This window comes from Trematomus bernacchii, unplaced genomic scaffold, assembly GCF_902827165.1.
Source record: "Trematomus bernacchii unplaced genomic scaffold, fTreBer1.1, whole genome shotgun sequence".
In the NCBI taxonomy this organism is placed as follows: domain Eukaryota; kingdom Metazoa; phylum Chordata; class Actinopteri; order Perciformes; family Nototheniidae; genus Trematomus; species Trematomus bernacchii.
In genome coordinates this window covers 11,802,520-11,816,378 of record NW_022987698.1, presented here as the reverse complement: position 1 = coordinate 11,816,378, position 13,859 = coordinate 11,802,520, and the positions used below count along the sequence as shown (strand labels likewise).

The 13,859-nt window shown below is 43.6% G+C and overlaps 1 protein-coding gene across 1 annotated transcript in view; it reads right to left on the bottom strand.

Annotated features, from left to right (window-relative positions):
* LOC117489604 (membrane-associated guanylate kinase, WW and PDZ domain-containing protein 3) overlaps positions 1-13,859 on the bottom strand; it is a 151,609-nt gene that overhangs the window by 19,265 nt on the left and 118,485 nt on the right. The window contains exons 5-8 of the mRNA XM_034139057.1: positions 12,218-12,386; positions 10,364-10,443; positions 8,573-8,630; positions 7,359-7,465 (exon numbers count right to left, since the gene is read on the bottom strand). Of these exons, the coding sequence (XP_033994948.1) occupies positions 7,359-7,465; positions 8,573-8,630; positions 10,364-10,443; positions 12,218-12,386 (414 nt within the window). The remainder of the gene's footprint in view (positions 1-7,358; positions 7,466-8,572; positions 8,631-10,363; positions 10,444-12,217; positions 12,387-13,859) is intronic.

Sequence of the window (13,859 nt, the reverse complement as noted above, 5' to 3'; positions counted from 1 at the left end):
CCTGTTGCTGTCCTACCTGAGAGACGCAGGAGGAAGACCAAGCGAGGGTCCCGTGCCGGGCTGCTGGTCAGACTGAGGAAACGAGAAAACCGACCCCCTCTTCCGAGTATTCTTCTGGCTAATGTTCAATCCATTGAAAATAAGCTAGATGAACTCAGAAGTCGGATTGCTTTTCAACGGGACATTAAGAACTGTAACGTGTTAGTTCTCACTGAGACTTGGCTCAACCCCGCTATCCCGGACTCCGCCATTGTTCCTGACGGATTCACTATTTTTCGCGAGGACAGGACAGTTAACTCGGGGAAAAGTAAAGGTGGCGGTGTGTGTGTAATGACTAATAACTGGTGCACAGATGTGAGGATTATTTCTTCGGACTGTTCATTTAGAGCACCTCATGATCACATGCCGGGCTTTTCACCTGCAGAGAGAATTCACATCTGTTGTGATAACAGCAGTGTATATTCCCCCGCTAGCCGACAACAACATGGCACTCGATCAGCTGTTTGGGATTATCGACAAGACCGAGACTTCACGGCCAGAGGCGGCGTTCGTTGTGGCCGGGGATTTTAACACCGCTAACATGAAGAAGGTCCTGCCGAAGTACTACTAACACATCAGCTGCCCGACGCGCGGGGGAAACATACTGGACCATGTTTATTCCCCTTTTCGACATGGATATAAGGCTCTCCCTCGCCCTCCCTTGGGCAAATCAGACCACATCTCACTGCTGCTGCTGCTGCCTGCTTACAAGCAGAAACTTAAACGGGACAGACCGGTAACAAGGACAGTACAGCGATGGAGTGAGGAGTCAGATTCAGCACTGCAGAATTGCTTTGCATCTACGGATTGGAGTGTGTTTGAGGACAATAACATCAACACAAACACGGATACGGTCATCTGCTACATTGGGAAATGCATCGATGACGTGGTACCGAAGGTTTCTGTACAAACATTCCCAAATCAAAAGCCCTGGATAAACGGCGAGGTGCGTGGCAAACTGAAAGCGCGCACTATCGCGCACAGAGCTGGAGATTTGGAGGAGTTCAGGAATTCTAGGTATGAACTCCGGAGAGCTATCAGCAGTGCAAAGAGACAATACAAAGACAAGGTGGAATCTGACTTCAAAGGCTGTAACACCCGGAACATGTGGGCGGGACTAAGAACAATGACAGACTACGAAGGAGCAACGGGGGGTGCTGCGTGCGCATCTCTCCCAGATGAGCTGAACAGTGTTTTTGCTCGCTTCGAGAGCAGCCAGGCGGGGGTGCAGAGAAGGATCAGGAGCCCTGCCCTTTTGTTTTAAATAGGGCAGATGTGTGTAAATCATTTAAAAGGGTTAACCCACACAAGGCTCCTGGACCTGATGGCATCCCTGGCCGTGTTCTCAGGGTGAGTGCAGTTCAGCTGGCAGAGGTGTTCACAGACATCTTCAACAGGTCCCTGCTGCAGTCTGTAGTCTCAACATGTTTTAAACACTCCACCATCGTTCCTGTCCCCAAAAAGACAAAAATCACCAGCCTCAACGACTACCGCCCAGTAGCACTCGCCTCCATCATAATGAAGTGCTTTGAGCGGTTAGTCAAATCATTCATCACCTCCTCCCTCCCTGACTCTCTGGACCCCCTGCAGTTTGCCTACAGAGCAAACAGGTCCACAGACGACGCCATAGCCCTCACCCTCCACACTGCCCTCTCACACCTGGACCAGAGGAACACATATGTGAGAATGCTGTTCATTGATTACAGTTCAGCCTTCAATACCATTGTGCCCTCCAAGCTGGTCATCAAGCTCAGAGACCTCGGGCTCAACAGCGCCCTCTGTGACTGGATCCTGAACTTCCTGACGGGCAGACCCCAGGCAGTGCGGGTGGGAAACATCACATCCTCCACCCTGATCCTCGATTCCTCAACACCGGAGCCCCTCAAGGCTGCATGCTCAGCCCTCTCCTCTACTCCCTGTTCACTCACGACTGCGTGGCCACTCACAGCTCCAACACCATCGTGAAGTTTGCTGACGACACGACCGCCATCGGCCAGATCACAGTCGGCGACGAGACGCCGTACAGAGAGGAGGTGAAAAACCTGACATCTTGGTGCCCGGATAACAACCTCCATCTCAACGTCAGCAGGACAAAGGAGCTGATTGTGGATTACAGGAAGCAGCAGAGAGAGGGTCACGCCCCCATCGCCATCAATGGGACTACGGTGGAGAGAGTCAGCAGCTTCAGGTTCCTCGGTGTCCACATCACTGAGGACCTGACATGGACTCTTCACACTATCACCATCACCAAAAAAGCCACAAACTGTTCTGTCTGCTGCCGTCTGGCAGGTGGTACCGCAGCATCCGGACTAAAACCACCAGATTCAGAGACAGTTTCATACCACAGGCAATAAGACTGCTAAACAATTGAACTGCTGAAACAACATCTGTTAACATTCATCCATAACATTCATCTGCTACTTAGTAATTATTTATCTAATATATCATTCCAATAACTTGCATATAGACTCTTATTGCACTATTTCACTTTTTTAAACTACTTTTCTTTTTGTATTTACTATTTACTGTTTACTTGCACTATATTTTTCTGTTTATCTGTGTTATTGTGTTGCTCTGTTGGAGAAGCCTGTGACACAAGATTTTCATCGGCATAGAGTGGCGAAGTCCCTCCCCTTCCGGTTGAGCCCCATGGGACCTTATTTCGGAAAAGTTATGCATTGAAGTCAATGGAGAGAGAAAGATTATCTTTCGATCCCGTTTGAATTGTGCCACGAATTACACATATGATGTTTGTCAATTTAAAAGATAATTTTGCAAGTCAAAAAAATTAAAATGTGTCGTAAAACTGTGAAGTAACACATTTGTTTGTGTGAAAGGCTCAATGAACTACATCTCTGGTCAACCACACACGTCACCAAGATGGCCGTCACTACTGTCTTGTCAACAAACGATTGACTATCACCACAATGAAACACGTCCTGAAGAATTTCATGCAAAGCCTGCCTTCCTTTGATTCTCTCTGAACTGCCTGGTCGTTTTAATGTTTAATGTCAACCATTTGTGCAGATAGCATGAAGTAGAAAAGATCGCCGATGCTAACGTTAGCGTTAGCATTTCTCCCCCGGAATTAAATGGTGTATTATAGAATGATCACACCGGTGACAGTACTATTCAAAGGGTTCACGAAATATGACTACTACTCTTACTGTTTAACATTTTGGGTTACTTAATGTTACTTCATGTTAAGGCTAATAAAAATGACAAGGCTGTAATGCTAACTAACGTGCTAGCTACTAGCTAGGTAGCTAACTTGATCAAGCCACTCCTGGTCGTTTCATCAGACGGGAAGCAAAAGAACGAGCAAGACCCATTGCTGGTATAATAACAACCTGGTACTAAGCACACAGGCATCTTGTTAAAGTTATCTTATCTTAGCCAGCGCCATATAGATAGATTATATCTATATTGCGCTGATCTTAGGTATCTGAATGGTGGAGGTAAACAATTGTGACATCACTTACGCGACTCTGGGATTTGTAGTCTTTCTAGTTACGTATTTTTCATAGTCTTATATTTCAACAGTTTTACGACAAACTGTGACTTTTTTGACATGGAAATGATTTTTTAAGATTGACAAACATCATATGTGTAATTCATGGCACAATTCAAACGGGATCGAAAGATAAGTTTTCTCTCCCCATTGACTTCAATGCATAACTTTTCCGGAATAAGGTCCCATACCCCGGAAGTAAGTGGGAGGGACTTCGCCACTCTATTGCTACACTGTAGCTATGTTCGTATGACAAAATAAAGAACCTTGAACCTTGAATTCATTGTTGTTGTTTGTAATAAAATTAAGTTTGTTGACAATAAGAAAATGATGGAATATGACCAGTGGTTCTGGTTATGAATCATGCCTGAAAAGGAGCCTAATCAGATGGTCTGTGGTTCGATTCCAACTCCCCACAGTCAACATTGTTGTATTCTTGTGCAAGATACTTTCCCAAAGTAGCTCCCGACTGCAGGTCCAAAAGTGTGTGAGTGTGTATAGCAGCCTCTGCCTCTGTATAAATGTGTGAATGGGTAAATGCTGACTTGTGTTGTAAAAGCGCTAGGAGGGGTCGTAAAGACTGGAAAAGCACTCAATAAACGCAGTACATTTACCTTTGGCTAAATGTATATGTGCCAATTGTATGTGTCTTTTGAGATCTGCAGCTAAAATTGGATCTGAGAAAACGGCATCACTGCATATCTACGGCTCACCTGAGAATAACTGCCCTGTGTCTGTGAATTTAAAGCTGCATATCTTCTTCCAATTCCAACTTTTTATCTCTCTCTGTTGCACAAGGTGATTGGACAGTGCCTATTTCCATATCAAATTTTTGCATTTCTGGAACGAAAGTACTTCACATTTCCCCTCTCATTTCCTTCAGTTGTGGCGTGGGTGAGGAATTTAAACGCAGGCACTCTCATACTATCAAATGGTTCAGCAGTCATAAACATCCAGCGCAGACATGAACGGCTCTGAGTGAGTGTAACTTATCACAGTTGTGTGCACTCCAGATGTCCACACTGTAGCATGGATCAAACAAAGCTCATTTGCATAATCTGCTAGAAAAAACACTAAAAATGGTTTGTTGTTTCTTCTTGCCGCCAGTGAGTGCTAAAATAACCATTCTACTGCGCGTTTGTGTGTGAATAAACAGACAGAGGTAATGGAGGGCGAATGAACTGCGGGAGGAAGTGAGTGTGGCATGTGTGAGTCTGTACTTGTGTGGGAGAGTCCAAGGAAGGTCTCTGTGCCAATGTTTGTGGGCAGACTTTGAAAGCCAGAGGCAGATAAAAACCATCAGATCCACCGCATCAAACAGCCATGCTCTTTGATTAGTGTGACTCAATTGCGTTGTAAATCTCAAGCGACATTATTCAGCATAATTGGGAAGACATCTCTCTTACTACATCAATGGAGCAATAGCTTTAGCTGTATCCAAAAAATGCACCTTGAACATCGGAATTTGAAAACAACTGTCAATGCAAGGCCATCTAACAGGGAAATATCCTGTAAACAAACTATCAGAACAAAGCAACATGTGGGCACAAAGCTTGGTATGCTATCGAGCTAAAACATCACATTGTTGCCATCTTTCAGGCTAGCTTCAGCAACACCTCAAATTATGTAGACCAGAACATTGCTCATTTTCAATGACTAAATAATACTAGTGATGAAAGTGTGAAAAACGGCTTTTTGTTACATGTACAACTAGATAGACCCATCAACAAATACCTGTTTGTGTATCCCTGCTGAGAGGAGCACGAAAACACAGATACAATTAAATACATTTTAGCTTAAAGGTCCCCTATTATACTGTTTTTCATCAATATATTATAGGTGACAGATATAGACAAACATGTCTCTGAAGTGTTTGGCTCTAAATACCAAACAGATCATTGCAGCATCCCATAATCCCCTCTGTTTCAGCCCTGTTTCAAAAGTGCTGATTCTCTGTGTGTTACTTTAGATGAAACTTTAGAGCCACTCCCCACGCCTCTCTGCGAGATATTTGGTTAAAAAGAACACAATGGTGCTCTAGGAGGAGATTCAGGTGATAAGGTGGGCGGGTGTTACCTTGGTTGGTTATTGGCTAATGGTTACACAAGCCAAAAAATCGTTATGACATCATAAAGTGGCCAAAATCTGATCAGCTCATTTTCAGACAGGTTTTTATATAAATGGATCAGGACAAAAAGTGGGAGAATCTTTGTTCCTGAATCTCTTTACACAGAGGGGACACATGTTTATGTATAAAAGACATGAAGAAGTGGATTTTGCATAATAGGTGACCTTTAAGATGCTAGTTCACTTTCTAATGTTTTTGTGGAGCATAAACACAGATACAAGTACATTAGCATTTAAAGCTAACATCTAACAAGCACATCAACCTTATCTTTAGATGCTCATTCACTTGTTAATGTTTCGTGCTTCCACCTTTTACAAAACTATGGAGCTGAACAGTCATATAATTCCTCTATAATCATACTATAATGTCATGTCAAGCTGGTGAAAATAAGGAGTGAATTATTTCGCAACATTTACTGTATGTGTTTCACTCCTTGGGAACCTATCTTGGAGAACTGTAAAAATCTTTATTCTGGCCCGAGGTGTAACCGTCGCCTCATGCCTTGGTTTCATAATGGCAGCCCACTGACAGCTCACTAGGTTGTGTAATCGGTAATCAGGGGCGAGATGGCGGTTTCCTGAGTCCCTACACACCTGAGCAGAGAGATGTCTGATTACGCTTGGCCTCTCTGACGTGCTGTTCCACCAGCTGTTGCCACATGCACCGCTAAAAGCCGGCCTCCTCCCCTGCATTCCCTCTCGCACTCCCTGGAACCCTTCCAGCGCTACACGCCTGTCTGTCTCCACTGCTGCAGCACACTAATCTATTATACATCCATTGTAATGAAAACATACTTAATTCATAATGTTTATTGCAGCAGAAAAATGGCTTGTCAACGTAAAGAACAGACCATTATCGCAGCACTGAGGGAAAAACACGAGTGAACCAGAGTAGAACATGTTCATTTTGATAATCTATTACTGTTTGAGGCTACCCGAAGGTTGACACGTTCAGCTGACCTTGCATGAAATGATGACATTCCGACTGCTTTCTATTCCCGGAAAACAAATTCATCACAGCGCAGCACAGCGACTGAGGTGAAAATGTTGGACTCAAACGCGAAAGTAATTATAGTAGAACTTAATTTTAGATAATTGCCTTATGCTCATGTCCAGAGTGATTAAAAATGAGTATGGAAATAAAATAAAAAGTTACACAGCTGCAATGAAGCCAAAAATACAGCTGTTGTTCTAGAACATCACACATACTAGTGAAGTGAAAACAAGGTTTAAAAATATTAACACAAAAAGGTAAGATGTTTTACATATGCACAGGAACAGAGGGATTTGTCATTTTCATTTGAGATGACTTGAGCTTTACTGGAATTTCCTGCTGCGTTGTTTCTACCCAGAAAGACAATGACAAGTGTGAAAGTCGGAAAGCTGGTGGATTAATTATAGTTATACATGTGCATGCATGTCTGATAAACCTGAGGGAGGTGTCCAAACCCACAACGCAGGGTACAATATGATATCTCGTGATGTTTTTTTAAAAGTCTCTGTTCCATTTATTGGAGCAGATATGTCGCAATTGCAGCAGTTGCAGTTTTTTTATGTGTGTAAAATCAAATTCTGTGTGTCCTTACCTAAACTCCTCTGCAGTAATACAAGTTTTTCATTCTGTCTTTACACTCCAAAGGGAGAGCAAAGGAGAGGGGGACAGCTTTTGTAGAGTTGTTACCTTGGGTAGGTGTTGCTGCAGCTTGTTGGATTGCAGCCGTCTCCTGGCTCAGCTTCTTTTTTGCCTCCAGGACCGGGTTCTCAAACTGGGTTTTCTGGTTGATGTGGCTGCAACAAAAACAGGCTCAGATTTAAGAGACCTGCAAACACACACACTAAATATCTACACACACACCTCTGACCTTTTGAGGTTAGTACACCACTTTTTCACAATTAATTATGCATGCACCTTCCATATAAAGGAATCATGATTTTCCAACACATGGATGCTAACGTTGCACCGTTATAAATACATAGACACAGCACACGTAAAAAAAAAAGGCTGGCTTGCCTCCCTTTTATGTGGGGAAGGTAGTATAGCTTTTAGCGATTGTGTATTGTCGGAAATGAACCCCTAACTGCCAGCAACATCCTGTTCCTCTACTAAAAAGGTAAACAGCCTGTTGTCCCCCTGGCATACAAGGCACAGCATCACAGGGAGCTCATTTCAAGCTAAAACACTGGCAGCCATAAGCCCCATCTTCACGGCATTGACTCTCCTTGTCCAAACAGTAAGAGCTTCTCTCCCATGTCACTCTTTCTACCGAGGAGGGATCCTAGTGCAGTCTGAGCACTAACACAATGCGAGTCCCCATTTTATTTTCATCACAACAGATTGCTACCTCACCTCCCAGCCCCCCTCCCTTCTCCTCCCTTCATGCGTTCTAGTTGCCCCCCACTTCTCTCTATTCCTGGTACAATGACTGTGTTTCACTGATTCTGCTGGGGTGGTGAGGAGGAAAAACACATTTTGCACTCAGACAAATGTACAAACAATATGCACATAGAAGTATACACAGACTCGGCATTCTGCACACACGCTCATTACGCTAACACTGGCAGAGCACAATCAGACTAGTGTTCTCATACAGGTCACTGGGATGTTACCCGCAGAGATTCATTTTGCCACCCACTGCTAAACAATGGGAAAATCTTGATCAGAAACTTCAATCGTTCTCCTCGGCCGAGATGAACAAAACAAGCTGTATGCTTCATACATTTGTTTATTTATTTTTTTAAAGTATTGATTCATGCTGGTCCACTGCTAATGTACACTTAGCAGTGTAATAGGCACTCTGATCCTTCTGGTGAAATGCATTTGTGTGTTATGTGCATCTACGAGGAACAGATGGAGTGCTTGGATATTGCATATATCAATAAGTCGATAAAACTTACTCAACGTAGTATGTGCCATACTGTGGATCGTCAATTTCCTCCCAGCCGTAAGGAAGCTCTGCAGAGAGAAGACAGGGTGTTCAGGCAAAGATGCAAATGGAGTTCACATAAAGATAACAGAAGGAAAGAAAGAAGAAGAGCTGGCACAATGTTTCCAGTCAATCATCTGGGAGTTAACACATTCAACATCGAGGTGATGAACAGCAGTAGTTACCAGTGTATTTCTTTCCCCCTGAATGGGACATTTAGCATAAGGCAGTAGCCATGGAAATCGCGTACAATTATAAAGTAAACATTTCCGTGGTTTTAAGAAGCAGGCTGGCTGGAATGGCTGATGTACGCTATGCCCTGATGAACATATCAGGGCGGCGGGAGAGAAAAAGAGCTCTTCACGCAAGAGCGAGCTTTGGAGTAGCTTTTCAGAAGCAACACACCAACTAGCGTTCTGTCCGCCTGTAAAAAATCCATTAAAACCCGGCTGGAAGGATCCCACTCTTTCAACCGTGGCCACTCTCTGTCTCTGCCTGCACTTAGGCCAACATTAGCATCCTGGGGATACAGGAATTCCTCAAAGTAGACCCCAGCTTTAGGTAAATTAGGTCATAAGGCTGAGGGTTACTGTTGGATGACATGTGGATTCAAAGACAAGTCTTATTTTAGCCCAGTTGGTTGTCTGATTAAAAGTGTAAAGTGATGGATCATGTAATGTGGAGCACATACAATAGAGCAGGGGTCGGAAACCCCTGGCACGCGTGCCAGCATTGGCACGCGGCACCGTAACCAGTGGCACACTAGGAATAAGTGGAATAAGTGTGCAAAATATTTAAATTGTATTTTCGGATCCTGAACGAGACCGCCGCCAGAGCGCGTCTCCCCGTTACCTGCAGAAGGAAGCCATGCACGCAACGCAGCCCCGCTCTCTTTAACTCCAGGTGGCTTTCTGCCGCTTTCCTCCGTGGTGCAGAGCTGATCGCTTCACCATGGAGGAAAGCACAAATTGCAGTACCCATAAGGAGCTGTACAAATGCAGCAGTTTTTGCGTGGCTGTGTCTTTAGTTGAAAGCCCAGTGGCGATCTGCTCATCTCTCATTGAAATAATATGCTACAAAGGGGCGGACTGGAGGGCAAAAGCAACAAGCTTCAGGTTCAATAACCCACTTTAGCTTAAATGACTGGAGAGAGGCGAGCTCTTCTTGGGAGGCCATTGAATTTATTTAGCTGTTCTTCTGTTTCACAAAATACATCACAGACCTCTGTTTTTCTGCTGCCTCGTTTCACTTCAAGAAACATACACACGCTCGCTCACTGTCGCTCTACCATCCACACACACACGCCACACCCCCCTCTCTCTCTCTTAAAGGGACAGCGATCTCATCTCACTCTGCCTGACTCTAATATCATAACATGTGTGTTCTGGAGAATCACAGAACGGACGATCGTCCTTATTATTATGCCGTTTAAACCAATTATTAAAATGTGTTTGTTAAATTCGGCATCATGTAAGTTGTGCTGACAGGTACACACACACACTGCTTCGTGCTTCCCCGCAGCGAGGCTCCCCCCGCCCTCCTGTTGATAGTTCACCAGCGTCAAGCTCCTCAACTCCCCCCCCCCGTTGATAATTCTCGATCGTTGGCACGCCGATAACAATACAAATTTTTAATGGCACTTCATATCAAAAAGGTTGCCGACCCCTGCAATAGAGGTATGCCCTTGTTTAAATACATGTGCAGTGGTTAATGGGATGACTGTATGCTTGAGAACCCCAGCTGAGTAGTGCAGCCTACATACCTCCATCCTCACACTTCTCAGGGGGCTTCGCCTTCTTCGCCAAGCGGGGGTCCAACCACGTGGTCGTCTTTGTATTGTGACTGCGGAGCACAAAAGCAGATAGTAAATATCAGCTATAAAGACCTGTGCCAGCAGAGAAACCGCTGCTGAGGCACAAGAAGCCAATAAAAGAATAGTTAATGACTGAAGAACGACAACCGAGTCCCCTATATGAAATATGCCTTTGTACACAAGAGCCACTGGATTCCTTCTAGAAACATCTGATCCATCGGTTTATGTTCAGCTGTCACATTACCGTGTTTATGGTTACGTGGCCTTTTAAAGAGGGTTAAAAAAACACTTTGAATGAGACACCAGACAAAGTGGTTTATCCTCAAATGTGTTAACACCTGGGGTGTGTAATCAGGAGGAAAATCACAATGGTCTTCTGGTATCTTTACAGACGTGTGGCTTAGAGCCAAATATGAATAAAACACAGGAGCTTGCATGCACACACATGTTCTGTACTGTACTGTAAATACACCTACACATAAAGACTTCTGAGAGAGGCTTGTTTATTGATTGTTCTTAAATCAAAGTATTGATTGGTTTAGAGAAGAGCTTCACACGTATTTATGTTTGGCAAAGTTAACACTTGAAACGATTGCAGCCAATAAATCAGACTATTTACACTGAAGCTCTGAGCTTTACTTACACAATAAGTGAGGGGCCTGGAATATCATTGCAGTTATAAAGGAACATCACTTTATGTACATTTTAGGCTGCTGGATAGATACTGGTTTGATACAAACAGACTCATTATCTGTGTTTCATTATGCTATAACAGGGCTTCTCAAACTCCGGACCAAGGTCCGGATCCGGACCGAACTGCAAATCAATCCGGACCGAACCCTGTGTCCCATTATTAAAAAAAAAAATTATACAAAATAAAAAAATAAAAACTTTCTGATTCTGATGTAAATGAAGGTATATTTTCTTGTGTCTGACGCGTTGTGAGAATGAACGTGCATATATATTTACTTGTGTGCGCGAGCGTGACACGCATTGCAGACCGCAAGTTAACCGCAAGTTTACCTTGACTTTCTAATGCTTCTAATGCCTTTTTTTGCAGAGGTTCAAGGCATTGACTACAGACAAACAGTGCCATTTCTCCCACTAGTTCAAGCCATGTATGTATTGAATGTGTGTGTGTGTATAATTTCTAACATTACAACTTGCACCCAGTAAAATGGCTCACTGATGTGTTTTTAATAGTTTTTTGGCCTTAGAACTGCTGGAAATTCTTGTTTGTATAATCACTTCATTGTTGCATATTGCATAAGTATGAAATATTACCAGATGCATCATTTCACCTAGTTGCATGTTATTAGGTTAAACTACTTTAGGTAAAACTATTGCAGTTTTTTTTAACTGTAACTACAATACATTCAACATTATTGAAAGTAATAATCAATTTTGGTTGATACTTATTTTAATAGATTAACTAAATCATTTGGAGATTGCATTTCTTTTTTATCAGTGACAGGTGTTTCTTCTATTTTGTCAAGCGTTTACATAAAGGAAGGTGCATAATGGCACAAACCTTTCTCTGTATACACTATTGCAGTATATACTGTATTGTAATATCGCATTTCCAGAAACACAACTGGCTTATAATAATAAAAGATACAGAAGTGCTGTGAACCCTCATTATGAAAGAGAATGGAACCGTTAAATGTCTGGCATTATATTATTTATTAAACTTATTGAAATGAATCATTGCTCATTAAATATATCTATGCATTAGAATGGATGTTCATAATTAGTCAGTTCCCTAATTGACCTCTTGACCCGCGTGATGTGTCTTGCACTTACTCTATGAAGTAGACCATGCCGGTCTCGGTGTAAGCCATCTCCCAGTTTAGGGGCAAGGGCTCCAGGCTGTCATCGCGAGGAAGAGAGCTCCATGTACGGAAGTCCATGCTGCTGCTTGACTGGGTGTAGCTGGGCACTGCTTTCCTCCAGTCTGCCCCCTCTTTGAGCTCTGGAGAAAGGAAGAAAAAACAGGCATGAAACAGAGCAGGCAGAGTGGATGGTTAGCCTGCGGGAACACCTCTGCCCCTCTGTGTTCCTGCGAGCTGCAGGGGAGTGGAGGAAGAGCTGCTGTCGCTCACAGGATTTGCATGTGAGAGATAGTGTGTGTGTGTCCGCCAAAGGGCTGTTTTACATTTGCATGTGCACACTGTTAATGCGTATGTGTTTATGTACATTCCCTGTGGGTTGCAATGATAGTGGCAGGGATTCACATTGGAAAGGGCCATTTGAGCCTGAGGCAGTTTCTGTATGATAATACTTAACTGCTGCTCTTCACCTATATATACCACTGCATTAGTGAAACACCATTATTGAGAATCTGCTCTACACTGAACCGGAAACATACAACAAAGGCCGCCCTAATTCATTTAGCATTTCACACCTTCCCTCAGAAGATGGTTATAAAGGGATGAAACACAAGTTCTTTTCATCCCTTTCTTTTATGTGGAGCTAACCTCCTCGCAACAGAGGATGATGCCTAAAGATGTTAGGCACACCACATTTACGGATGTTGCGTTTTGAATGAGATCATTTCACCTGAATTTTAGATTAAATACATAATTTGTACAAAAAAAGCAAACACAGAGCCCCTTCAGCAGGATCTAAAACACGTTCTTCTTTTTCCGCTCTGATCAAAAACACAAAGTTGTGTTTTTATATTTAAAGGGGCACAAGCACACAGTAGATGCACATCTGTTCAAAGAGCCATGTAAACACTTGAAGCAGCCTGAGGGCACAGGCCTGAAGGAGAGCCGGGGACATGAGGTTCACAGCAGGGTGAGGGCCCACTCAACAGGGGGGAGGGGGAGGGGGAGGGAGAGGGGGGAGGGTGATAAGGACAGACAGAGCAAAGATGGGGGGAAAGCTGCAGTCAAGACTTTAGAGCTCACATTTCCCATTAACCTCTTTTTTTATTCACCCATAACTCTGCCCATCTATGGCCGGTCTGAGACTCCTCTGCCACAGCTGTAGCAGAGCAGCCATTTGTGACGGCTTTCTTTCCATAAAAAGAGCTCCTGGATGTCTGGGCATCATTTCCTGTTTGATTTCAATATGACAGAGCAGTTGGGTAAACAGACTTTGGATTTCTGTGAATCCTTTGTACAGCTGAGCAAGCAGTGTTTGAGCCGTGACTGTCAAAACAATGTTTCATTGTGGAAAGAAAAATAAAACGTTCAGTTTGGACGTGCATCGGTGTTAACCTCAATTCTCTCACTATAAAAACCCAGGTATGGCGCACAGTATGTAACCCATTTCTGTTGTGGGGGATGTTCTTGAGCATTAAGGACAGATTTGTTCCTCAGAGAGCTGAGGAGTTGTCCTGATTGATCACACACACACTGTCCGGCTATCTGGATGAGACTTTCTCAAGGTGACCTGTGGTACAGCGTATAAGAGGGGGGGGGGGGAGGCTAGGACAGCA